At 44.8% G+C, this 27,192-nt stretch overlaps 2 protein-coding genes across 4 annotated transcripts; one reads left to right on the top strand and one right to left on the bottom strand.

Annotated features, from left to right (window-relative positions):
- Positions 1-566: 566 nt before the first annotated feature.
- PHC1 (polyhomeotic homolog 1) lies at positions 567-20,815 on the top strand. 3 transcript variants are annotated; one of them, XM_031611511.2, is made up of 15 exons: positions 567-695; positions 5,553-5,708; positions 6,982-7,092; positions 8,342-8,419; positions 9,179-9,328; positions 10,271-10,426; positions 11,541-12,039; positions 12,372-13,117; positions 14,311-14,458; positions 14,571-14,779; positions 15,354-15,468; positions 16,009-16,117; positions 16,777-16,927; positions 18,707-18,938; positions 19,160-20,815. In XM_031611511.2, exons 2-15 carry the CDS (start codon positions 5,595-5,597, stop codon positions 19,312-19,314), a joined length of 2,973 nt encoding a protein of 990 aa, XP_031467371.1. In that variant the 5' UTR covers positions 567-695; positions 5,553-5,594; the 3' UTR covers positions 19,315-20,815. The 3 variants fall into 3 exon arrangements, with proteins under 3 accessions (XP_031467371.1, XP_031467370.1, XP_090004739.1); XM_031611510.2 differs by lacking the exon at positions 567-695 and adding an exon at positions 755-904; XM_090148613.1 differs by lacking the exons at positions 567-695; positions 10,271-10,426.
- A 750-nt stretch (positions 20,816-21,565) lies between these two features.
- On the bottom strand, positions 21,566-26,976 carry M6PR (mannose-6-phosphate receptor, cation dependent). Its single transcript, XM_031611514.2, has 7 exons — positions 26,786-26,976; positions 25,314-25,487; positions 24,923-25,095; positions 24,725-24,834; positions 24,391-24,521; positions 23,805-23,931; positions 21,566-23,259 (listed from the first exon to the last, which is right to left on the bottom strand). Exons 2-7 carry the CDS (start codon positions 25,484-25,486, stop codon positions 23,137-23,139), a joined length of 837 nt encoding a protein of 278 aa, XP_031467374.1. The 5' UTR covers position 25,487; positions 26,786-26,976; the 3' UTR covers positions 21,566-23,136.
- Between the last annotated feature and the right edge of the window lie 216 nt (positions 26,977-27,192).

Genomic DNA, 27,192 nt, shown 5'->3' on the forward strand with positions numbered 1-27,192 from the left:
AACTATCAGAGATCTTCCCCAAGTTAAGTAGAAAGACTTCCAAAAGGAACTATGACAACAGAGATCGTGAAATAAAAACTATTATCCAATTCTAATGCAGAAACAACATTTGATTCCCACAAGGTTAACCATTCTCCAGAAGAGCTGATTGCAAATTTTCTCAGCAGAGAGCATGCTGTTTAAGCCGAGTGCTGTGCCTGCCCTGCAAAGCTCGGTTCTGGTGGTTATAAAGCTAGAGCTATCCGGCCATTGGCTCTCTTCCCAGAGCCGGTAGAGGATACAGGACGCCGACGCGTGCCCCTCACCCGCTCTGATTGTTGGGACCTGACAGGGCGTAGAGGCGAGAACCACAGGCGAGCGCTGCCGGAAAGACAGCTCTCATACGAGGTTCTCAAACGCCGCCACCAGGCTGCAGCTGCCGTCGCCCAGGCAACAGAAAGCGGCGCTCGAGAAGGGATCATGTGCCCGGAAGTGCCTGCAGGGAGGAAGTGACGAGCCTGGGTGCCCCGGAGGCCAACATTATTAAAAAAAAAAAAAAAAAAAAAAAAAAGGCGGGATAGGCGTGGTGGGAGCGCGCGGAGCATTTACCATCCCCGCCCTACCGTTCCGCTCCGCCAACCCACAACGGCCGCGCAGCGCGCCGAGGCTGCACCGCCGGGACGGGCTGGGCCGCGGCTGTCTGGAGCCGCCTCGAGGTAACGCCCCCGTCCCGCCCTCCCTGAACAACGGCGCTCGTGCCCCGCCCCGCCCGGCCCGGCCCGGCCCGGCCCGGCCTGGCTGCCCGCGCACGGGGGCGTGTCAGGCGGCGGCGGCGTGGGACTTCGGTGGCGCCGGGCCCTCAGGGGTGGCGCGGGGCTAACGCCGGGCGGGAGCGGCGCCGCTGCTACGGGAGCGGCGGCTGCAGGTGAGGCTGGGCCCGGGCGGCCGCGGCTAATTCCTCGGGGCCGGCGAGGGTGCGCCGCAAGTTGACAGCGCCCGCGGAGCGGCCATTGTCTGTCCTACGCCGAGCAACGGGAGCGGTGGTCGGCAGTAACTTCGTCTCGCAGCGGCGATCCCGCCCGCTCGGCAGCTGCCGGCCTCGCCGAGCTTCGCGCCACCAGTTTCGCAGGGATGGGGTCGCGGTCGCGCCTCGTCCCCTGTCCTCCTCCGCCAGCATCCTGCGGCGGGTTCCCCCATCCTTCCCTCCCTCGCGTTCCTTTCCTCTTCCCTGCCGGCGAGGCTGTGTTGTATTGTATCTGTGTGTTGCGATGAAGAGTCTGCAGGCAGCGCACGGGCGCTCTGTATTGGGCGCTCAGCCCACCCTCTGTTGGATGTAACTCGAACTTCGCTCCCTGGGCTGCAAGCCACGCGGGGACTATGGCCGCGCTCGTGCCCCCCTCAGCCTTGGTGGGGAACTGGGCGGGTGGGCTGCGGGGCAAGGTGCTCACAGTGCTTTACTGTCGCACCCGCTGCTGCCGGAACATCTGGAAACCAAGTTACGGGTCCCTACGGTTTCCTCTCTCTGCCTGAGTAGTTCACAGAACGTGCTGCAGGAAACGATGGTAACAGGGTGAGGGGGGATGTCTGGGTAGTTGGCTGTTCTGTCCATATCTTCTGGTCAAATCTGCACAAATCTTGTTGGTTAACTTAGACTCCCAACGACGAGGCTACAAAACCAATTATAAGATTAGAAGATATTCTGCAGGTAGCACCTGTGTGCCAGGATGGGGTAAGCAAGTAAAATTTTTCTAAATCTGATATCGTGTTCAGTGGCTAGAGTAGATGCTTGCTCTAATCTGCTGCACTTGAGAAGGGCCAGGGGCCTGTCGACAGGCCACCTCTGTGTGCTGTTACCAGCAGTGCAGGTTAGACTCTAGGCTGGCTCGTGTTCTCATATTTGCTTGCCTTGTTCTATAAACTAGTTCTGTGCCTTTCTTTCACCTTCCTCTCTGCTGTGTTGTCGTTCTTGTCATGGTGTTAATAGGTCTTTGTATTCTTTCTTGTCTGCCTTTCAGGGTGCAGTTCTGTGCTAGGCATGATATAATTCAGCTATCTAGCTGTTGTTTCAAGGTTAATTTCCAGTGAGGCCACATTTTTACTGCCTTTTTTTTCTTTTTTCTTTTTTTCTTTTTCTTGGGATCTATCAGTTATGCTTGTATAATGGTTTGCATGACTGTTTGGAGTATCATTTAATAATTTTTGGTAGATTATTAATCTCATGGAGCAGATAGTTGAGTCATCTGATAGCTCACTAGACTGACATAAAATAAAGAGGAATGTGACTGGATGATGTGTGTGGAGAGGGGAGAGAGGGTGAAGTCTGGGCTATTTTGTGTGGAAATAGCATGTGTCTGAATTGGATTTACACTAGCATGGAGCTGCCTCCTTATATGTACTTGCCTGTTGGAAATGGAACTTACCTTTTCATTTTTGTGTTTGGAAAGGGTTTTGTCGGCTAATCTTGTTCGTTAAATTCTTACCTCCCTTCTGCAAAGGGAGAGCATGCTTCTCTAGCCATGCCTCCAAAGGCCTTTTGCCTACAGAGTTTTTTGATGCTTCTCTTTCCAGAGGTACTAGTGTTTCAGGAGGATTCTCCTTCCAGGTCTTGATTGTTCGTAGATCTAGATCAGTGTGAATCTCAAAAATGTGTGAAATCTTACAGATTGATGATGTCGTATATGAGGAAACATGAGCTGATGGAATGGAGCACCAGGTTTGAAGCTAGGTTTCTCTTTCTAGTGCAGCTTTTGAGACTAAAGCCATGTGCTACAGCTAGACTGAATCAACATCTTATAGTTACCTTCTCTTCCACACGTGATTGACAGCTGTAGGGTCACAACTGAGCTATGTCAACTCACTGATCTAGTCAACGCTTACGTTTAAAGTGTTTCTTCTTCAAAGTTAACAAGTTGTTTCAACTGATGGTAAGATCTAGTGAGCATCAGAAGTGAAGTAAATGCTGGGAGGAACCTGTGAGGGCAGATTGAGAGTAGGCAAGAGATCAGTGTCTCCTATGGAGAAGTACTTGGTGGTGTCCCGATGAATGAAAAGTTGGACATGAGCCAGAAGTGTGTGCTTGCAGCCTGAAAGGTCAACTGTATCCTGGTGTGCACTGAAAGAGGGTGGCCAGCAGGACAAGGAGGGTGATTGCATCAGTTTGCTCTGCCCATGTGAGGCCCCACCTGCAGTAGTGCATCCAGGCCTGGGGCCTCCAGCACAAGAAAGATGCAGAGCAGTTGGGGTATGTCCAGAGGAGGGCCACAAAGGTGATATGCAGGCTTGTGCACCTCTCTCATGACGAAAGGCTTGAGGGTGTTGGGCTTGTTCAGTCTTGAGAAGAGAAGGCTCTGGGGAGACCTCATTGTGGCCTTCCATTACTTGGGAAAAGCTTATAAGCAGGAAGGGGAGCAACTTTTTGCACAGACAGATAGTGGTGATAGGACAAGAGAGAAAAACTTTAAACTAAAGAAGGGGAGACTTTGGTTAGATGTTAGGAAAAAAATTTTTTATTCAGAGGATGGTGAGGCACTGCAACAGATTGCTCGGAGAAGTTGTGGGGGCCCCATCTCTGAAGGTTCAGAGCCAGGTTGAATGGGGCAATGGGCAACCTTATTAATAGGATGGCTTAGGTTGGAGGGGATTTCAAAGATCACCTAGTTCCAATGCTCCTGCTGTGGGCAGAGTTGCAAGCCACTCACAGCCTGATCTAGTGGTTAGCAAAGAAGGGGGGGGTGGGAGATTGAAATGAAATGATCTATAAGTTAGGGTCCCTGCCAAGCTGAGCCATTCTGTGATACTGTTAGCTGCGCTATAATGTGTGTGGTTTCTCTTTGATTGGCATATTTGTCCTATTCTATGTAGTACTTCTTTGTCCCACAGTCCTTTGAAAATGTCTGTATTCTCTCTCCTCAATCTTTTTTCAGTTGTCTCCTCCAGAGCTTTTATCTTCTAGGTAGGCTTATTGACCAACTGTTTCTATCTGTTGCAGAGTTGTGGATGAGGGCAGTAGTGGCCAGCTAGGAGGGTGTTTCAGCTGAAAAGAGGGTGGCTGCATGGTTGAGTTGGTTGCCTATGGTCAATGCTGAAGCAGATACAGGAGGCTAGTGTTGGACTAGCAGGGAGACACCTAGGCAGTACTTGAAGGCAGAGGTGAAGATGCGCGGGGTGCCAGGATTAAAGCAACATCTACATGTTGGTCGATTAGAGAATTTTACAGATTTCAAGGAGCTAGTCTGGAGCAGCAGTTCCCCTGATTTTGTCAGTTGTTCGGAGTACTGTCAGTGCTATTGTTTTGCTTTAAAGATATCTGCTGCTCTTAACACCATTCTGGAATTTAAAAAACTAATGGAGAATATTGTTTCACCTCCTTTTATGCTTTGCTTACTGACCTGGAAAAAGTTGAGTATGGTGAATGCTAAAAAGCTTGAAATGTTTGGTTTTAAAGAGCTGTAGATACAGGGGCTGTGCTGGTGCTGTGGGATCCTGGAAGCCTAGGGGTCTTATTTAGAGGTCTCAGAGGTAGGCTGTTGGGGAGCCAGCTGGTGGTTTAGTCAGTAATACAGAGACTATCAACAACTTTTTTTTTTTTTAAATCTTATGCAAATGATATTCTTCTAAAAGATTTTTTTTCCAGAGTTCTGTTCCCAGTTTATCATTTTTGTCTTCCTTCTTCTGACTTTAATGGCCCCCCATCTTCCTATATAGTGTATGTTTCTTGATACAAGAAAACCCCGCAACCATCTCCATGTATTACTTTTCTGCTAAGTACTTTTTTTTCAGTTTCACTTCTCTTCCTCTTGGCTGATGAATGCCTTCTTCAGGCTTTTCTCAGTCCTGCAGGCCACTGCAACTCATCTTTCTGCTGCTGGAAAATCTGTCCCTGCATGACTCCTTTAGCAGTTTTCATCTCATAAGCATGGCTAGAGATCCCTTCATCTATTCTGCTTGTGGCTCCATCTATACTTAAAGCAACGCACCACCCCAGATACCAGGTTCCAAACTAATATTTGAGTTATGATCTGTCAGGAACAATGAGTAGCTGGAAATGCATGTTTTCAGAAAAGAAGGAAACAATTGAGAGGGCTAAACTGGAAGAAGAAATTATCCGCAGGGCAGCAGAGTTGTAGGATAATAGTACTTGTGAGACTAGAAGAAGAGGTGATAAGAAGATGCAAAACTGCAGGGGCAGACCAGAAGCACTAATTTTCCTCAGTTCCCTAATCTTGAGGTAGAAGTAATCAGGTCTGTACCCAAATTGTTTCTGAAGGACCTGCAGCTGCTAGTTCACTCTGCTACCTGTTTAAGAATTCAGTATGCTGTAGCTTCCAATTGCAACACGTCAATAAAAATATGAGAATGTGTGTATTACGTTTCAGACTGGTAATGAAAAATATAAACTGTGAGCATAATTTCTGGGTTGTTTCAGCCTCTGGCATCCCTTTACCTTTATGATGTATCAAAGCTGTGGAAGAAGCCTGGTAATGGGACATTCAAGTAAAAAGACTGTGTAACACAGTGCAGTACAGTTTGGCTCTTTCTTTAACCTGACATAGTTCTGAATTCTCTCAATTTAGAGCCAGAGTCAATCTCAGCCAAGCTCTTGGGATTCTGTCACCATGGAGACTGAGAGTGAGCAGAACTCCGGCTCCGCCAGTGGGAGCTCCAGCTCTGGGGGAAGCAACCGTCCTCAGATATCACAGATGTCTCTGTATGAGCGGCAGGCTGTTCAGGTGAGGCGCTACTATGTGCTAGGAATAAATGTGCATCAGTGAAAGGGTGGTGAGCCCTTTTGTATGTACCTGAGTCGTCATGTCAGAGTGGGACCTTGAAGGGGTGTCTTGTTTCTGGATTTAGGATTTTTTGTGCTAGGCTTGACTTTTACTTCATTCTTTTATAAGTTAATTCTCCAGCCTCTTAGTTTTAATCTACTATGATCTAACAGACTCATTTTAGTTCCATTGTTCTAGAGCAAGTTGTTCAGTTTGTCACACCATTTCCTCTACACAGACTTTACCCCGTGAGTGTCCAACCTTTTGGCTTGTCTCAGACACACTGAGTGAATGGGATTTGTCTTGGGCCAAAATGCATAAGTTGCTTTGAAAGTAATGGCTCCTATTTATTTCCATAGAAACAACAACAGATACAAAAAGCACAATAATACTGTTTGATGGAATAAATTCTCAGCTACAGAACACTATTTTTCAATATAATCACTACCAGAAGCAATGTGTTTTTTGCCAGTGATGATATGAGCCTGCATGTTGCGCTCATTAAAAAAAATATTCTTCAGCTGAAGGGAGCCACTGTCACTGCCGCTGAAACACACCACCAGCCACCTCACTGTGCTAACATCCACTGTTTGGTCTCCATAATTGTTCAGCAAGTATTGGTGAATGTCAGTGGGTGCAATTTTTTCCAAATTGAGCAATTCAGTTCCACAGCATTTCTTCATACACACTTCCACATCAGACAGCAGCATACAATTATTTGCCATCACTTGAGTCAGCACTGCGCACTGCACAGCGCTGCCCTCCCCACGTCTCAGCTTCAGTTGACACAGTGTTAATAGTGTTTAGCCATTGCTGAGTGATGAGTGCATGTCTGGGACCACTCTGTGGGGACGCTGCTTTTGTAGCGTGGGGTGGGCTGTGTTGCAGACTGTGCTGGGCTGCATGCAGCCCATGGGTTGGACATGCATGCTTTATCCTATATATTCATGCTGTACTGGAACACTTGTCTGCCTGCTGAACCATGAACACTGCCAGATTCCTGGAGTTTATTAAAATTTTGCGAATGTGCTTTCTGCTATCTTAGAATATATTTGTGATTCAGTTTATCAATTTTGTAGCTTAATACTTATTTTGATGTTCTAATGTGGTGGCCTTGCTTTTTTCCTGGGAACTAGAAATTGTCTCAAGGCTGTTACTTATTTCTTCATTTATCTCTCTAATCATGTTTCAAGGACACGCTATTTTTCACAATTGGGTTTTACTCTTTCTTCAGGCTCTTCAGGCACTCCAGAGACAGCCCAATGCAGCCCAGTACTTTCACCAATTTATGCTCCAGCAACAGCTTAACAGTGCCCAGCTTCACAGCTTGGCTGCTGTCCAGCAGGTGAGTTGTACTGGATCATTTTCTGAGGAAGATGTGGAGGTTCTCTGCTTGTACGCTGAGGTCCTTATCTGCAATTCCCTGAACGGGAATTTGGGGTTAATACAAACAGCTAGTAAACTGTGAGGGTTGATGAAAAGATTTGTTTGCTTTTCAGGGAAAGATAAAAATTCACATCGCCAAATGGGAACCTGCACTTTGGAGGCATGTGACTTGCCATTCCACCTCCTTGAAATAAAAGATAGGTGGTTAAATCACCAGGGAATGTTTTAAAACAATCTTAAAGTGGACTGTGGATGGTTATTTCTCTAAGAATGACTGTGGTTTTGTGTGTGTGAAATTTAATGTGAGATCCTCAGAATAGTTTCAAGATAGAAAATTCAGTTTTCATTACTAGTTATTAGCAAGAAGGATCTGGGGTAGATCTTATCCATCAGTAAGGGTGTTTCCTTAATTGAGTTTTGCTTATTGAGATTATGCTTAATTGTTGAGCAGGTTTTTTTTATTTAGCAACTTTGCTCACCTGTCAGACTTTATTGTCAGTTGAAGATAAATTAAATGTGATGTGACAGTACAGTTCTGTCCCTGTCATTAGCTTTGCCTCTTGGCTGTTAGTCCAAGATTTAATTGTTTTCAAATCCTTACCTGTGGTTCTATAGCATGGAGTGAATAGAATCCTCTCGCAAGTATCATACTAAACTTTTCTGTAAAACCAACTAGACACATATAGTATACTTGCTGTGGGATCACATAGGAAAGGAAGAAAGCATTTAACAGTATTTACTTTCCTCCACTAACCATATGTGCTTCAATTTGAAATTTGTTACTTGCAGTGCTACCATTATATTGTTAATAACTTGCATGACTAGCCCAGCAAATTGCTAATATTGGCAGGGACTATCTGGGTGTTAACAGAGTGGACTGGAGCATCATCAGAGTTGCACCATGTAGCATGACAAACTGAGGCAACAACAGGATATGTACTTAATTGTGGAGGAATGGAGGTCGTGCACTTTCAGTGTTTATTTCCATTGCCTGTGTTGTACAGGACTGAACTGGTTTGGTGAAAAGGAGATGCCTTGCTGAGTTGTTGCACTTGATTTGTTGAGCATGACAGGGATTTGTAGTAGTTTGACTGTTCTCCAATTCTTGAAAATGGGAGAAGATGCTGATGGTGAGATGGTGTTTATACAGAGTCAAATATTTGGACCTTTCTTTCAAATTCTCTTTTCTCTGTCAATCTTTCTTACAGGCTACTATTGCAGCTAGTAGACAGGCCAGCTCACCAAACACCAGCACCCCACAACAGACTACCACCACCCAGGCCTCTGTAAGTTATCACATATCAAAGCCTTTCTCTGCCCCCTACTCTCCTCTGCCCTTGTTCTTTCTCCTCTTTGTCTTTTAGGAAGGCAGTCAGCCAGGGAAACACAGCTTCTAAGAATGCTGGGAGTCCACAAGATACAGACAACTTTGAGGACTTGGGGTGCTGTCATAATTGGTGGGGGTTGAGGAGCCCAGAGAAGGTTTCTGAGTGGGAGAGGCCTCTTAGCTGGAAAGGTAGTCACTGATCTCTTTTTCCTGAGGCTTTGGGGATATGTTGTCATGGTTTAGAAGAGTATCAGGACTTCTTAGAAAGAAGAGTTTTGAGCAGCTTGGAAGGGAATATTCTTTTCTTTGGCAGAGCTCACTGAATGAGTGAAAGTATGATTTTGTAGTGCATATTGGGAAACTACAATTTGTTCAGGGAGTAGGTGAGTTGATAAGGTAGATTACTTTGGTTTTGCTGGTTTGATTTTATTTTTCCTTTACTTGAGAGGCAGGAGAAAATGTATTTTTAGATCTCTTATTGAAGTTACAAACTATCAGAGATACTTGGGCTTAGCTTACAAATGAGTTTAGCATCCAGGGCTTTTTCTAATTTAGATTGCATAACTCATTAAGGCAAGAATTTCTTTCTTCTTGGTCCCCTGCATGATACAGGGAGAATCTATGAAATATTTCTTCTATGCCCCAGTAAGTGGATTTGTTCTTATTTCTTTTGCCCCCATCTCTTCCTGTATGATTTGGGACTTTTCTCTGTTTTAAGATCAACCTAGCCACCACATCAGCTGCTCAGCTGATCAGTCGTTCACAGAGCGTGAGTTCTCCCACTGCCACAACTCTGACGCAGTCTGTGCTCCTTGGGAATACCACTTCACCACCTCTCAACCAGTCACAGGCCCAGATGTATCTCCGGGTAAGAGATATGTACACACAACTTGTCCTGTCTATAAACCGCACTTCCTAGACACTCTTGTTTCAGTTTTTGGAGCTACCAACACTTCTGGACTAACTCCAGAGTTGACTAACTCAAAATTTAAGAGTGTTATGTTCCCAATTCAGATGGGGAAGGTCTTGTCACAGTTTGACTCTGGGCTCAGCTTAAGATTAGTTTTGTATTGTGTACTGAGATACTTAGGAACCATATTTGTCTCTGCTCTGCATAGATGTTAAAGATCCCATGGCACTTCTCACTAGAGTACAAGTGTGAAATACGTTTACTAGACTTGACTATGGCTCACAAAAATAAAACTACTTGTTCGTTGTTGGAACAGATAGATAGTAAATTACGCCCTTCAGCCACTCCACACAGGGACACAAGCCAAGATTCAAGCACGTCTAGGAACATAAATCAATATGAACAAATCATCTTTTTAATCAGTTTGAAGTGCTGCTATATAAAAAACATTAGACTTCACTATTATCAATCTCAGGTTTGGTTACTTACTTGAAAAATATGTTTTTTGTTTTTGTTGGCATTAGATAAAGACTGTAATCTCCTTTTCAAGTAACCCTAGTCTTGGATATGTCTTTTATCTCTGCTGGTCAACCAGTCCCAGATACACGCCTCAAAATTAAATTACATGCAAGTCTTTTAGCTAGTCCTGGACAGTCTGTGGGAGTTGACTCAGGCCCTTTTTTTAATACCAGATTGTTTGTCTCCATAAGGAAATTGCTTCCAGTTTCCTATTCTTGAGGGTTATATTTACTGTTACATTGCAGGGAATGCTGGGATTTTTTTCCAAGCGCAACATTACAGCCCTTTGTTGCTCTCTAATCTGGTTGTGGTTCACTGTCTTTCTTTCTGTATTCTCCTCCGTTCCTTTCATTTTACATCACGTGACCCTTCCCCCAACAGCCGCAGCTGGGAAACCTGTTGCAGGTAAACCGGACCTTGGGCCGCAATGTCCCTCTTGCTTCCCAACTCATCCTGATGCCTAATGGGGCCGTGGCTGCTGTCCAGCAGGAGGTACCACCCACCCAGTCTCCTGGGGTCCATGCAGACACAGACCAGGTCAGTGACACCTCCTTCCTAGAGTCCTTCCCTTCCCCCGCACTCTGCCACCTGCTCTCTGGTCCTTTGCTCCAGCCACCAATGCTTATAAAGAAGGTTGGCTCTGTTTTATCCCCATTCTGTGTCCCTGTAACTAGTGCAGGTAAGACATGTTCTCTTGCCATCATTTCTCAATGTTTGCTTTTTGCCTCCAGAAACAGGATTCATTCCAGCTTAAAATTTCTGAGATGAGACATAACCTGAATCACATCTTCACAGTTACTCGATTATCCTTGTGTGAAAAGCATTGCTGAGATCTATGTCCATTTTTTTTTTTAGTTGGACATTCACTTTGCAAGAAAGAGTCTTTGCCAGCAGTAGCATTCCTTTGCCCAGTTGGTTTGTTGTAAAAATACCTAAGACTGAACAGGTCACAAGATCTTAGCTCCTGCATTCACCTGCAAATGTTTCTACAGGTTGCTGTGGCTTCCCATTTTCCTGGTCCTGTCCCAGTCATGCTTGAGATTTCCAGTAACTTCATATTTGTCTTGTCTGAACCACTTTTTCTGGCCAAGTTAGCCCCAGTTAGACTTGAAGCTAACACTGCATGTGGAGGGGGAGTAAATACAGAAGATGGCAATGCCAAAATACAGAGGAAATAGAGAAAGGCTGCAGAATAGCTGCAGGCATCATAAATGGAAGGCCCTGCATAGGAAAAGAGGCAAGCGGCACAGAAGTTGAAAAGGAATTACTGGTCTTTAAAGGAGTATCAGCACTTTTAACAACTGTGCAAAAGTGGATCATAGCAATGCAACGGTGAGGCAGCTCTGAAGGCTGTTGCGTGCCTCAGAGAGAATGGTGGTGTTCTTACGTGGTGTTCAGAAAGTGCCACGAGATCTTTAACTTCCATCAGAGATGGAGCAAAAAGGAGTTCAGGTTTATATATTTTCTGGAAATAGTTGCAGCTGAGCTTTATCCTGCAGTGTAGGCCAGCTCCACATGTGAGACTTAAAGCATCAAATCAGCCTGCATCCCAGTAGAGTTTATTGCTTATGCATTCTCTTGTTCTCTGCTGTTCTTAGACTTTTAGGAAGTAACGTGCGTAAAACAGACTGTATTTTGTATGTGTTTCTAGGTTCAGAACTTGGCTGTGAGGAGCCAACAGACCTCAGCCACTAATGCCCAGCTCCAAGGCTCTGCTCAGAAGGCAGCTCTGCCAGGAAACTCCCAGGCTTCAGGCCTACCACAGGCCACAAGTACAGGCCAGACTGTGGCAGTGGCTCCAGCCTCTTCTGGCAGCATGGGCCAGTCTCTCAACTTGAGCCAAGGAGCAGCAGGCAGTAATGGTGTCTCTGGGGGTGTGGTTGCAAGTAGTGGGAACCAGAATTCTACAACGTTGAGCCAGACAGCCTCTGCAGGTGCCGCTGGCAGCTGCCAACGGAAAGGAACAGGAGTGGTTCAGCCATTACCAGTAGCATCTGCCCAAGCAGTGACTGTCAGCCAAGGAAGCCAAACAGAGTCAGAGAATGCAGCCACAAAGAAGGGTGAAACGGACAGTGGTGGACAGCAGACTGTGGGCATGAACCTTACCAGAACAGCCACACCAGCACCCAGCCAGACATTGATTAGCTCAGGTAAGTGGTGCTCTCTTCCTTTTCTTTGAATTACCTGGGCTTTTGTGAGAATGCCATTTGAAAGTCCAGCAGTGAGAGGTCCCCCTTGGTGCCTTCCAGCTTCAGTGCTCACACAGACTGTTCTCCTGGGATTATCCTGCTCTGTTAATGACAGAAGTTGATCTCAGCCCATTTAGTCCCCATAGTCTTTGACCTATAGTCAATTTGGAGTCGTTTTGGAGTCATTTTACTGAACCAGACCAGTACAGTGGCTACTTGCTTTTTCTTGTTCCCAGCTGTGCTATTGGTAACCTTTGTTCTCTCTTCTTGTTTGGCTCTGTGTTTGTATATAGCTACATATACACAGATTCAGCCACACTCACTGATCCAGCAGCAGCAGCAGATCCACCTGCAGAAGCAGGTGGTAATCCAGCAGCAGATTGCCATTCATCACCAGCAGCAGTTCCAGCACCGCCAGTCCCAGCTCCTCCACACAGCCACCCATCTCCAGCTGGCCCAGCAACAGCAACAATCATCATCTCTGACCCAGCAGCAGCAAGCTCAACCTCCACAGCAGCAGGCTCCACCTCAAAACCAGCAGCAGACTCAGACCCTTGTGGTACAACCTATGTTACAGTCCCAGCCACAGTCTGTTCAACTCCAGCATGACAGTCCTAGCCAGCCAGCCACCAAGTCACCTGTTCCAATTCAGTCAAAGTCTATGGTCACCATCAAACCACCTCAGCTTGGGCCTGCCAAAATGTCAGCGGCACAGCAGCCTCCACCACACATCCCTGTGCAGGTGGTGGGTACTCGGCAGCAGGGCTCAGGCCAAGCCCAAGCACTGGGTATAGCTCAGATTGCTGCAGCAGTACCGACTTCCCGGGGAATGCCAGCTGTGGTCCAATCTGTTTCCCAAGCCCATGCTCCTTCCCCATCTTCTTCAGCTCCAGTATCCTCACAGGAAGCTCCTCCTCTCACTACAGGGGTGAATTTGGCACAAGTTCAAGGTACAACCCACATGGTGAAGAATCCTACCTCCTCTCCAGTTGTGGCTCAGATGCCAACAGCATTCTACATGCAGTCTCTCCAGTTGCCGGTAAGTCAAGAGATAGAATACCATATGGATTCTCTTTGTTCAGTTCAAGGACATTGTGTCTGGGTCAGTGGGATGGAAGTAATAAGAAGTTTGAATTAGGGAATATGTACGGAGACTTTACTTTCAAAAATGCAAATTTCAGTCCAGCTCTTGGGGTTACTGAGCACAAGCATTTCTCTTTCACATGATCATTTATTCAAAGACTTGCATGAAACAAATGGGGGAGACTCGGACCCTCACTGAAACAGGGTAGGTGTCCACATTACATACTAAATATCCTATTTAACAACAATTGGCCTCTTCATTGTTTCTCTCAGGAGAGAGAAGGCGGCTGTGTGGGCCATGAAGACTGAACTTCCCTCTCCCTACTAGGTGTGGATATCTCCAGGTCAGAGAAACCTTGATGTGTGGTGTCAGCCACGCAGGTAGAGCTGGCCCTAGGCCTCAGAGGATTCTCTAGCAACAGGCTATGCAGAGGTAAACAAAGATGGCTCCTGTTCCACAGGCCTCTCTCATGCTGCTCTGAATTGTCCAACTAGGACCTACCTGACTAAATCCTTGATACATCAACACTTTCCCAGCTCAGATACCCTCAGCTGGTTGCTGTGACTGTACTTTTTAGTGGGGCTTCACTTGTATAGTCAGGGACAGAATGTGCCAGTTTGTTTCTAAACTCTGACTGTTTCTTCAGGAAGTTACCACTGGATTTGTCTGATTTTAAGAATTGGGGGGATGATTCTGCCATCATCCAACATGTTTCCCCAACTGTTTTGACAGATTTTCATTGGATATTATCTGATGTAGACAAAAGCTTATTAGGAAACTTCTGAATGACTGCCATTCCATTTCTTTCTTAGTGGAATAATACCTCGATGTTCTCGGCAGTTTCTTGGTATTACATAAATGTATCAGTATGTCGACTAAGATTCTAGATCTTAATTGCAATAGTCTGACAGTGAGTCTTTTGATGTTTGGCTTCGGCTGACAGTCTTTTAGAAGTTTGGCTCTGTTCTAGACAAACACTCCTAAATAAAGATATGTACTCTGAGGGAGCTGGAGGCATTTCCAGGGTTGGAACCAGACTGGAGATAAGTACGATGGACCAGGGTCTATCTTTGCATTGCCTTCAATCTGTGTTGTTTTCTGCTTTGTGATTTTTCTCTTTGCTTACGTGTTCTACTTTGTTCATGCAGGGCAAGTCTCAGAGCTTAGCAATAAAGCGCAAGGCAGAGTCAGAGGAGGAGAAGGAGGTATCAGCCAGTGTCACTGCACTAATGCCTGCCAGGTCCTCTCCTGTGACAGATAGCCCCAAAAATGTGGAGGAAAAGAATGGCCTTGGAGGTGAGGTACAAAGAAGAGCTCCATCTTATGTGTGCTAATAATCTGATCTCACATTCCACGTAAAGTAGATCAAGCAATAGTAACACTGACTCTTGGGCTGTTAACATTCCAGATAAATCTGATCCTGCTGCTACTGCAACCTCAAATGCCACCTCAAGTGAAGGAGCATCAGTCACCTCCACCTCTGTTCCCGCTGCAAACCTGGCAATGGTGTCACGTCAGACAGGAGACTCCAAGCCTCCACAAGCCATTGTTAAGCCCCAGATCCTCACGCACATAATAGAGGGCTTTGTCATCCAGGAAGGAGCAGAGCCCTTTCCGGTAAGAATTTACTGCTGCAAGGGAAAGACATCTCTTGGAAGGGTGGCGGGCATCCATCTTTCAACAGGTGAACAGATTTTATTTCTCCATGTTCCGAGTCAGCTTTCTTAGCTTGAAACATGGAAGTGAGGAAGGCAAAGGAAGCTGTTTTCATGCATGAAGCTAGGTATCAAGAGTTGTTATTAGAGAACAGATTGGAGAGAGTAACATAAAGAGTGATGGGAACTGTCTTCTCCAGTAGTTCCCAAAGCAATAAATTCTTTGGGAATTGTAAGAAGGTTCTTCTGCCTGGGTTTTAGTGAGGGAAGGATGCACTGCATTGCATTTTGAACAAGCAGCAAGTTTAAGCAAATGAGGGGCAATAAGTCACATGGATAGGATATTCAAGGAAGACTGTACTTGTTGAAAGAACTGCCACATCAGGAAGGAGTAATAACTTTGTTCAGTATCTCCTTTACTGTAGGCAGAGGGATTCTTTCGAGTCATAAAGTGTGAGGGACTTATGCCTTGAAAGGGGGTGGTGAACACAGGGACTCCTTTATTGATGGGCCCAATGCTTTCTCTTCCTGCCCAGGTGGGTTGTTCTCAGCTGCTAAAAGAATCTGAGAAACCTTTGCAGGGAGGGGCTCCTTCTGGCCAGGGTGAAAACCTGTCCAGCAATTCTCCAGGAGGGAACAGTGCTTCTATGGGTGAGTTTCAGCACCAGAACACATAGGTAGTGGTATTGAAAATTTCTTCTAATACTTCATTATTTACTTTATATGGTATGGACTTGTCTTTCTTCCTGCTCTCCTGCTAACTCCTTACAGACTCAAGCTACAGACCCAGGGTCTCTTTTTCTCAAGTGCCAGAAAATATTACTTGTTTTTAATACAATCTAGCACATGTTAGTAGTAAGCAGAATTGGACTGTAATGACTTAAGGCTGTAAAGGATGTTTGGACACAGAAGAGAGTGCAGTGGTGGAGACTCCTTTGCAGCCTTATAAGGTATGAGGGATATGTCATTTCTTGTTAAGTGAAAAGATACTGACAAGGAGAAGTGCACAACTTTGTTCAATATCTTGGGGTCCTAATTAGTGAAGCTTCTGCCTCTCCCAAGCTAATTGCTTTGTAGTTTTGAAAGAGTGCTTGGAATCTGCTCTGAGAAGAGCAGCAGAACGAGGAATCTTTGTATGTGATTTGTTTCAGTTCAAATAATCAAATGGTGTGCATTTCTGTGTCTCACTAGAGCTTGATAAGAAAGCAAACTTGCTGAAGTGTGAATACTGTGGGAAGTATGCCCCAGCGACCCAGTTCCGTGGCTCCAAAAGGTTTTGTTCCATGACCTGTGCTAAAAGGTAATAGCAAGACATCACTTCCTTTTCTTGTGAGTATACATTCTCTGGAATTGGGCATTTGCCCTTTTCCAGGTAGTGTACAGTATTTAAGTACATCTGATTCTCCCTTCATGGGATGCACTGACCACACAGATCCTTTAGGACTGGGTGTGTTTATGTCTTCTGAGTGCTTCTAGGAGGCATATGTGGTGTTGAGTATTAACAGGATTTTTTACTTGCTCAGAAAATCAGATGGGAAGGGAAAAGTTCTTGGGCTCCAGAGAACCTCTGTTCAGTTGAACGTACATTTGGCTGACTAAATTAATGCATACTGATAGCTGTCTTGATACTACACAAAGACACAAGGGAGCACTGGGAGAAAAACCTGGGAAGACATTAACTAATCATTGTTGCTTCCTATCAATAGCAGAGTACTTGTTACGGATTTTCTTTTCCATTAAGGGAATGACTTAATTGACCTTCAGATGTTAGAGCAATACTTTGGTATACAAATATTGCTTGTGTCAGAAGTCTGGACTGGTTTCTTCTAGGGAGAATTCTTAGGAGGAAGAACAGAATTTGTTGGTAAAGATGAATTTCATCCCCATCTAGAGGAAGGAGAAGCAGTAATTTAGTTAATTGCTATTTCCTAATTGCTGCTCTGCTTCTACTTATTTGAGGTACAATGTCAGCTGCAGCCATCAGTTTCGACTGCAGAGAAAGAAGATGAAAGAACTCCAGGAAGCTAACTATGCTCGAGTGCGCCGACGGGGATCACGGCGCAGCAGCTCTGAAATTACTCGAACAAAGATCCAGGGCAAGCGTCACAGGGTAAGGCCATAGTCCTGTCTGCTTCTGTCAGAGCAGCTAATGTAAAAGTTGCTGCTGCTAGACGAACTGGGTTCGCATAGTGTATGTAGTGGTACAGTAAGTGCCAAGTGGATGTTTTGACACAGTTTTTACACAAGGCACTGTAAGCAACTCCAATTGCTTGCTCATCAGCTGCAAAAAGTAGATTCACATTTGTACTTCTGTTTACTCTGTATTTATTCCAACATATGTCACAGATGTCTGAGTGAGTGTGATCAGCTGACAGGCTGATCTGCTTTTTCTGAATGGTTAACTTTATTTCAGAGAAATAATTTGAATCAGATTATAGAAGGATTGAATGATCTTCCTGGACTTATGCAAAGCCTTTGACGTGGTCCCTCACCACATCCTTCTCTCTAAATTGGAGAGGTATGGATTTGAAGGATGCACTGTTCAGTGGATTAAGAATTGGTTGGCTGGTTGCAGCCAAAGGGTTGTGATCAGTGGTTCTATATCAGAGTGGAGGCCAGTCACCAGCAGCTTTCCTTAGGGGTCAGTCTTGGGACCAGTGCTCTTTAACATCTTCATCAGTGACAAAGAAGATGGTACTGAGTGCACCCTCAGCAAGTTTGCAGATGACACCAAGCTGAACAAGCAGTTGATACATTGGAGAGAAGGGAAGCCATCCAGAGGGACCTTGACAAGCTAGAGAAGTGGGTCCATGTGAACCTAATGAGATTCAGCTAGGCCAAGTGAAAGGTGCTGCAGTTGGGCTGGGGCAATCCCAGGTATTTATACAAACTGGGGGAAGATCTCCTTGAGAGCAGCCCTGTGGAGATGGACGTGGGGGTCCTGGTGGTTGAGTAACTGGACATAAGCCAGCAGTATGTGCTTGCAGCCAAGAAGGCCAACTATGTTCTGGGCTACATTAAAAGAGGAGTGGCTAGCAGGGAGAGGGAGGTGATTGTTCCCCTCTACTCAGCTCTTGTGAGGCCCCATCTGGAGTACTGTGTCCAGGCCTGGGGCCCCAAGCACAAGAAAAATGTGGAACTCTTGGAATGAATCCAGAGGAGGACCACTAAGATGATCAGAGGGCTGCAGCATCTCTGCTATGAGGAGAGGTTGAGGGTAGTGAGATTGTTTAGCTTGGAGAGAAGGCTCCAGGGAGACCTCATTGTGGCCTTCCAGTATTTGAAGGGAGAATATAAACAGGAAGGGTAACGACCGTTTATATGGGAGGGTAGTGGTAGGACAAGGGGGAATGGTTTTAAACTAAGAGAGGGGAGATTTAGGTTAAATATTAGGAAGAAGTTTTTCACTCAGAGGATGGTGTCACACTGGAATAGTTGCCCAAGGAGGTTGTGGATGCCCCATTCCTGGAGCCATTCAAGGCCAGGCTGGATGTGGCTCTGGGCAGCCTGGTCTAGTGGTTAGTGACCCTGTACATAGCAGGGTGATTTGAAACCAGATGATCTTTGAGGTCCTTTTCAACCTAGGTCATTTTATAATTCTATTATTCAGAGCTGTCATGAGGAAGAGGAATGGACTGTGGAAGGATAGTGAGGAAAAGGAAGGGAATTTAGAGTCAAGTCTCCCTTTTGTGGCATCGAGCTCTTGTGGCAGCTGCCCCTAGACCAACAGCCTGAAACAGCTGTCACAGTCTGGGAAAACTGCTGCTGTTCCTAGTTGTCTGACTTTTACAGTTAGTAACTGTGAATGTATTTGTTCTTTATTAAAACAAAACAAAAACAGCAAAAAACAAAAAACCTTTTGTTTTCTTTCTTTTTCATGGGCTTATAGGGCCAGGAGGATTCAAGTCGAGGTTCTGATAACTCTAGCTACGATGAGGCTTTGTCCCCTACATCTCCAGGACCTCTGTCAGTAAGGTCTGGCCATGGAGACAGAGACCTGGCAAACTCTAGTATGGCCCCACCTACCCCAGATCTACATGGCATCAACCCTGTATTCCTGTCCAGCAATCCCAGTCGTTGGAGCGTGGAGGAAGTGTATGAGTTCATTGCATCATTGCAAGGTGAATCTATGGTCCATTCCTGCAGTTCTGTGATCCAATAGCATGGGGAAATTTGTTGACTCTCTTTTTGGAAATCTTTGAGAGTGATACCTCATGCTTTCAAACTGCATATGTTTCTGGAGTAGGTCGTGCAAATGGATGAGTTGTACTCCTCTGCAAGTGAGATGGGCAATTGGGACTGTCCATGGCTGTTTCTTAGTGCTGTTTCCTTGCTTTCACAGGATGCCAGGAGATTGCTGAAGAGTTTCGGTCACAGGAAATAGATGGCCAGGCCCTGTTGCTTTTGAAGGAGGAACACCTCATGAGTGCTATGAACATCAAGCTAGGACCTGCTCTCAAGATATGTGCCAAGATCAATGTCCTCAAGGAGACCTAACAGCTCTGAAGCCAGCAGTTTCAATTTTGCTGTGACCCCAGAGCAGCTGCCAGCTTTAAAACATTCTGTTGGAGCAAGGAATGGGACAATCCCATGTGGTCCTGTATTCAAGAATGAAACTCTGAATGAAATTTAACTGCCTGAAACTGCCACGCACAAGCCCATGTCTTGATCTTTGGTGCTGTAACAAGGAAGGAAAATTCCCACCTGGGGACTTTGAAACTTCCTTCCTTCTTTGAATATGCATCTCCTATATACCACATTAAGAAGAGAAGGAGACCTCCTTCTGTTTTAGCAACCTTGTAAAGGGGAAGTGCCCTTGCCCCTTTTTGCTGCAGGTTTGCTGGATCTTGGTTATGCTGGAACCTGAGGTACAGGAAATTCCTGCCCTGCATGGTTTTGGGAGCAGCTATGTTTGGAGTATTTAAAAAAGTCCAAGTGGCAGAGGTGGGTATACAAGAACTAAAGCAAAAGCGGCTGCTTCTGTTATAGCCTAGGTATTTTTTGAACTGTGTTTAATAGCCATTCCAGCACACATATCAAACTCAAAGGCCCATGGCATTAGGAGCTACCTTACCTTAGCTTTACTGTCTCCGGTAAAGACGCAGATTGAAGACTAGGTATTTTGGCAGCTATTTGCTCCAGGTGCCCGTCTTTGAAGCAGAAGAGGATTTATCGTGAGTACTTATGACCAGGTGATGAGAAAATCTAAGTGGGAGGAGAAGTTGTCTTACATTAGAAAACCCTTCACCACTTGGTGTCATCAGTGTGATGGGGTATAATTTACAGATCCAAAGCAGTCTCCAGAAGTGCCAAGGCTCTTCATATAAAAAAAAAAAAACTTGGAATTTTTGTTCGCATTTTTTGTTAAGTTTGTTTTCTGTTCTTCTATCAGTTTGTATTATTTTTGTTTTCATTATCCTCAGGAGAGCTTACAAGACAAAGTTTAAGCTGGCAGGATTGTATCACCTGCCTCGGACTTTTTAAAATTGATGTTGTAAAACAAATACTTCTCTTCCTCAGTATATATATAAAAACAAAACAAAACACTGCAACAACTGATTTTTGATTTTTTTAATACAATTTCTTCCTAAGGGGTACAGTTATGTTTAAAGGCTAATCCCCTGCCACTCAGCTCTCACAGTTTTGTAAAGACCAAGTTCTGACGTTTTTTAGCAGTTTGCCAAAGATGAAAGCATGCAGTTCTCTTCCAGAAGCACCTTCACTTTTAAAAAAGCAAAATGAAAATGAAAACCAAACTCTGGAAGAAATTATACAAAGCATGAAGAGGTAAGTGTCCCCTACAGCTGAATACCTGAAAGCAAGACTTTTTCCTAGGCCAACTCTTTCTTAGGCCATTTGTCTCAGCTTTTTTATTTTCAGAAGTTTCAAATGCGTATTTTAGTAAAACATTAGACTGTTCTATGTGGAAGGCACCTACTGTTGCAGGAGTGTTGTGGCATGAGTGGAGGCTTAATGGCATAAATAAGAAACCATCAGAGATCTCTATAACAGTCTCTGTATTGACCCACCTCATAAGAAGAGGGGAAGTGTTTAGGAGATGCTAAAGTGTAGTATCAACTTTCCAGTTCTAATTGAAGTGTTCAGTCTGAATTTATTTATGACATCTTCATTCTTGTGAGAAAAGGATTCTAAGCCTTCTTGAATCAAAACAGACCCAAAGGAAGCCACCATCTCTTGCACCTTGAAAACACTATTCAGTCCAATGAAAGCTGAGGGGACAAAAAAGGCAGAGGTGAGCACCTCTAATGGCAAAGGAGGGCAGCCTTTAAACTATTTTATTAGCAGGCTGGGTATGGCAAAACTTGTTTACTTTAGCTCTTGGCAGGGTAGGCAGGCAGTATTTGCTGCTTTTGAGGCCTAGATTAACTTCAGTTCATATTGAAAAGTTTCACTTCCTCATGTTATGTTCAGCGTTCTTAATAAAAATTGTTTGTTCAGGTTTTAAAGGTCTGGCCACTCTTTAAACTGTCTGAATCTGACTATTCCTATCAGTCAGATCTTTGAGAAGCAACAACTTTGATTTTCATTCTTACAGAAGAATATAGGGAACTTTTCTCCTTTGTACATGCCTGAACTTTGAAAAGTGTGCATATTCTGCCCTTTCAAGGCCCTACACTAACAGAAGAGAGTCCTGGCAGAACTATGAAGATAGTGCATAATAAGGACCCTTGAATAAGAAGGGTAGTCTAGCACCAAAGAATGCTGTTAAGTTACATCAGCACAACACTTCAGCAGGGTGTTCGGTCATTTTATTTTTGAAAGTTGTTTTGTACAAAAAACAAGTTACCTTAAACATCACCATGAAAAACAGTACCAACTGGCTTAACTTCATTTTTTCCCATGTTATGAGAGAGACTGAAACCATAATTCCTGCTCTGACTTTTGTTGTTTGCCCACTCATCCCCCAGCAAGAAAACAGGGTAATCTCTTCGCCCCTACAGTCATTGGTTATACTGCTTTGTCAGTATAAAAATCCACAAACCTTATCTGTACCATGCCATTAGCAGTATTCAGCAGTCTGTGCCCTCAGGACCAAAGACTAATTTCTTCCCATTCAGCCATATTGTAGATTGGAGTAAGGAGCTAGACTCTAAGCAAAAAGCAATTATGAATCAAAATACCATGTTCCTAAAGGTTCCAATTAAGTCTTGTAACTCAGCTGTACCTGCTTTTCACAAGTGCCTGAGTGGAAGCTATCGCTTGCTCCAAGCAGTATTCAAGTACCATCTGCACAGGGCAAGTGCAGCAAGTAAGACTGGTATACATCATATTGAAGGGGACAGCAACTGGGGTCTCTCAATACAGTTCTGAGTGTGTTAGCATTCTTACTCTTTTTAATAAAAATTTTAGTAGCTTCCCAGGAAAACATTCTGCCAGACAAGGAAGCTTCAGGAAGCATGAGATCACAATTCTGACTATGACTGAGCTGTGTGGGCATAAAGCTTCAAGTGAGGCTTGTTAAAGAACTCAAGTGATAGTTGTCTTCAATTTCCTGATTTTGCCTTGATGTCACTTACGCATTCAGAAAGCATCCCCTTCATTTAGGAGACCATAATTTTTTTTTTTTCTCTTCTGTGATGAAGACAGTATTTTGACTGAATTCAAGAGTAGTGAAACAGCATTTAACTCAGTTCTTTTTAGCATTGCCCCTCTCCCATCTGAGAGGATGGCATGTATCCCTTTACACGTCTTGAAGGAAACAGGTGCTACTTTTCAACACATTGGCATTAGAAAAAAGACTAGAGGGGTGCTAATGCCTCTTCCAACTCCAGTGAGTCCAGCACAGAGCTTTTCATGCAAGTTATGCTGACAAAGACTGTGCAACAGTGCAGGAGCTGGAAAAGCCAAAAATGCATTCAAAGGAAAAAAAAAGTGTCTAACAGATTCTGTAAATCCTAGGAAAAAAAATACACTAGAGACCCCTCTGCTACAGTCTCAGTTTTTTAAACAGAGACTTCCCTTTCTGCATCCATTCGTAGCCCTTTCTTCCTCTCAATGAAGAAACTCCCTTTCCTGCTCAGTGCTGAACACTCACATTGCTTTCTTGCTGTCTTATCAACTCTCAGCACTTGCTCCCTGTAGCTTTGCTGCTTTACTGCATTTTTTTTTTTTTGGAAAAAAAACTGAACAGCATTACAGTAATGAGGCATGCCATTGGGGACCAGTGCTGTTCACACCTAGAGGCATCCATGAGACTTGACACACCAGAGACAGGCAAAGCGTATCATGTAAAGAAAAATCAGAAGAGAGAAGAACTGGCTGGGGGGAGATGGGGAGAAAAGAAGTGTTGAAAGCCTATCACATTGGTAGCAAGTGGTCATCCCGTTCCTCTGATTCATCACCCAGCTGGTCATCACCCACACCACGGTATGCAGCTGGTACGTTTCGAGGCTTAGATCGGCAGACAAAGTCACAGCCATCCTACAAGCACAAGTTGTTAACACTAGAATCAGACTGTATGCAGAAACAGCAGCCATATGAAGCAAAGCATATTCCATTTTTTTACAGGAACATGCCCACCCCAGTGCTATCTGAGGGCAAGTCCACAGAAGTTAGGCTGATAAGAGGAGCATAAAAAGGGATATCCTAGCTTATCTTGAAACTTAAGTCAGGTCTGGGATAGAATGTGGTACTGATTAAGAATATGCAGCAATACAGACAGAATAAACAACACTACTTAAGATGATCAAGCAAGGGTTTCACATAATCAGACCTGAACATTCCACAGTTCCCAGCTGAACATTCCTACCTGAAAAGTCTTAATCATAATGAGCAGTAGGGAACCAGCTGCATGAAGGAATTAAAAAGTGTTCCCCTTACCTAGGGTAAGATAGATACCTTCTTTTCCCACAGGTACACTGTGGCAGGTCTATCCAAGAAACAGTCTATGAAGACAATGCAGGTGCCTTTTTATTATGTCTTAACGCATGGGCTTAGATTGGGAATATACAAGGGTTTTCACTCACCGCCACCAAATTGCCCAAATCTTGCCAGAAGGCAAAGTGAGGGAACTGCTCCATGCCCTTTGCTCCCACTATAAGGCGCTGGTAGAGAAACCCACCAATGATATAGACTGCAATTACTGAAGAAAACCTAGAGGGCAGAATTAAAAATCAGAACAGCAAAATTATACAAGTACTCTCTTATAACCCAGTTATACTTGCCTCAGTTTGACACCAGAGCAAGTAGCTGAACATCACCTAAGAAAAGAGTTGAAGAGAGACCATACCAGAAAAGGTCAAAAACATATAGATCTGCTAGTAAAAATTTTTCAGGACAACTGCGTGAAATAGAGCTCCAAAGCACAGACACAGAAAATGAGAAGTCAAGACCCCTAGTCTGAATTTCCAACTGTGGCAAAGAGCTGTTGTACAATTCCAAGAAGTCACACATTCCGTGTTTAAGTGATCTGTAAGCTACGAAAGGAACAGAGCAGCTTTGCAGCATCATACCTTAACCTAGAATTTGTCTACAAAGCTTGGAGCCACAGTAACATCTAACAGTAACCGAATACAATTATCTAGACTAGTATAACATCTTCCAATAACTCACGTGATTAGTAGAATGGAGCCAGTGCTGAGGTGAGTATCCTCAGCTGGACAAGCCACACTGCTGTCCATCTCAAAGAGGTAGAAACAGTCCTGCTCCTTTTCCCTCTCTTCTGAAATAATGCTGAATGAACTCTGCAATTTGGGAAAAGTTATGTGAAAATACACCCAGACTTATACTAAGCTTCACCAGAAGATAGTTTTAGCGCTATTGGTACAGGTGAACAACTCACTAGAGAATGTAAGAAAACATTACTGCACCATCAAGGCCTTTCCACTTATAAACAAGCTTTGTCTGACAGCCTCCTGTTCCTTTCCTACCTCATATTGTCACTCACCGCTGTAATTCCTCGCTTGCAAGAAATCATTATCACAGCTCTTCTCTTCTCACCACTGCAGTGCCTACCATATGAATCACCTCCTTTATAAATCAGCATGATCCAGTCACCTGTGAAGAGAGAAAGAATATAGGCTGCAAATCCAGATCAGGAAGCAAAAGCTAGATAAGAAGTAAGAGAGATATTGAGTAGTCTTACTTCCATTGAAGACCTGGGTTTCATTGATTCTTCCTATCACTGTAGTCTTTCCAGACTGCCTATCCATTTGTACTACGCCAGCAAAATCATGCAAGCTGCTGTTGACCTCTCTGCATACCCTGAAATGGTAGGCATAGTTTTCAGTTGTTCCAATCTCCACAGTCGTGTTAAATCTGCAGCAGAGAGAGAATAGAAGATAAGCAACAGAATTACAAAGAGCTGAGTTCAAAGCAATTGACATTCAAGACCTGGGAAGCCAGGTCACAGCTCGTGCTAATGACAGAGCCCACCCTAAAGCCTGGCCCTAAATTCTTCCACCCCCTTGACCTATTAGGTGTAAACACTGTATAGCCCTAAGGTCCATAGCAAGTTGATACTGCTGGTACCATACCTTATTTGGCTCAGTGGTTCTAGTTTCTTCAGCAGGGCTTTTTCCATTTGCGACTCAGTACTCTCATCACCAATCACATCACAGCTCTTCTCGGCCAGCGGTTCAGCCCCCACACCAACAGCAAGGGCCATAAAGACTACCAGCACAGCAGAGATATGGGAATGTGATGACATCCTGGATACATATCACAAAGAACACATGGGATTAACTATCTCAGCCTGCTACAAACTAACTACATGAAGTCACTTGATCATTCCCTCAATCTTGACTACAAAAAGAAGTAAAAAACCTACGAGCACCTCTCAGTTCTCTACAGACACTACAATCTCTTGTATCGAAAAACAAACCAGGCCTCTTTGGGATTCTTTTATGAATTTTGACTTAGAACCACAAAAAGTTTTGCTGCTGAGCATGTTAACCAATATTGATTCAGCCACAACAGAGCCTAGCAGGCTGAATGCTGGTGTAAGTATCAGGTACAAACTACTGTTCATTATCACATCCCACTGAGAAGCCAGTCAGCAAATAATAATTTATCAGGCCTCTAATCAAGCCTCTGCAGCTTTTGTGTAAAGAGTCACTGTGACTTGTCAGGCTCTGTCTGCTCAAGCTCCTTAACCCTAATAATTACATTATCCTCCAGTACTACTTCAGCTGAGAATCTGAAAGCATTCAGTAGTACTCAGTTGCAATGCCACAAAACAGTTTTCATCAACTGAAAAAGGAAATTGAAACATCCTATGATTAATTCAAGAGAAGGGGAGTAACAAAGACAAGTGGGCATGGTGGCAATGGGTTGATGGTTGGACTAGATGATTTTAGTCATCTTTTCCAATCTTAATAATTTCATGAAGTCTTGAACTTTCAGCCTTCAGGCTTATGCTAAAATAGCACATGAAGCACTCTGCAGCTGTACCAGGATAACAGTGAGACAGATTTCCCCTTTGCCCTCCCACTGAGGATGTCAGTTTCAGATGCTGGGAACAAACGAACCACAGTTTTGTAAGTACCTCACTGCAACCAGACTAGCAGGCTATTTGGTGAAACATCATTTTTGCCCCTCAGTTCATCCTGTCAAGCAACATCTTCTGAGTTAGTTGTAACCACCATAGAGATAAACGTGAGTATGGAGAGACTAGATACACCACGCTGCTAAGGCCCAGGACACAAGAACTCGTGATTCTCTCCTCACGAGACAAAAGAAGAACTTGCTACTAGAACAGACTTCCTCGGGCAACCTCTCTGCAAACGCCTCCTTTGCACAGACGCAGGAGGAAGAAACTGCACGGCACTGCTGTCGGCTTCTGCCAACTAGTCACCGCTCGGGCTGACGAACCAGGCCTGAGTGGCAGCTGCCCGAAACCACCTGCTCACAGCTGGGCAGTCAGCCCGGCCGCCTCGTCCCCACCGCCCCATGCCCACTACATAGGTACGCGGTAAAAAGCCGGACTCGCTTTTACCGCCACACCCACCTGCTGCCGCGCAGGATCCTCTCTGTCCGCACCGCGGCTCGATGGAGAAGCGGGGGCTGCTCAGGAACAGGCCGTGGTCAGCGGGCAGAGGCAGAGCCCAAGGGCCACAGCGACGGCCATGTCCGCCTCACTACCCTCGCCCGCCCCATGAACCGGAAATAGGAAGAGCATGACAAAACTAATGCGCCGCGCCGCCCGAGAAAACCTCAGCCACGAGCCATAGGCATGCCTATAGCCGCTCTTCAGCCAATCAGAAGCGGAGACAGAAAGGGGTGGCTTTCAAACCCCGTCCCAGCCTATAAGTGGAGCTATTCTGGAGCCCGCCTCCTTTCTCCTCTCCGTTCAATAGACAGGAGAAAAAGGTTCCGGCGTTACTGCCTCCTTCGCTTCCCTTCTAACGAACGTAG

This window comes from Phasianus colchicus, chromosome 1 (assembly GCF_987193195.1).
Source record: "Phasianus colchicus chromosome 1, bPhaCol1.hap1.1, whole genome shotgun sequence".
Lineage (NCBI taxonomy): Eukaryota > Metazoa > Chordata > Aves > Galliformes > Phasianidae > Phasianus > Phasianus colchicus.

Coding starts and splice junctions, on each gene's coding strand:
- M6PR (XM_031611514.2), bottom strand. CDS start 25,486: ATGTCATCACATTCCCATATCTCTGCTGTGCTGGTAGTCTTTATGGCC. Junction 25,096..25,313: donor GAACCACTGAGCCAAATAAG/GTATGGTACCAG, acceptor TCTCTGCTGCAG/ATTTAACACGACTGTGGAGA. Junction 23,932..24,390: donor GGCTCCATTCTACTAATCAC/GTGAGTTATTGG, acceptor TCTGCCCTCTAG/GTTTTCTTCAGTAATTGCAG.
- PHC1 (XM_031611511.2), top strand. CDS start 5,595: ATGGAGACTGAGAGTGAGCAGAACTCCGGCTCCGCCAGTGGGAGCTCC. Junction 14,459..14,570: donor GGAAAAGAATGGCCTTGGAG/GTGAGGTACAAA, acceptor TTAACATTCCAG/ATAAATCTGATCCTGCTGCT. Junction 14,780..15,353: donor AAGGAGCAGAGCCCTTTCCG/GTAAGAATTTAC, acceptor CTTCCTGCCCAG/GTGGGTTGTTCTCAGCTGCT.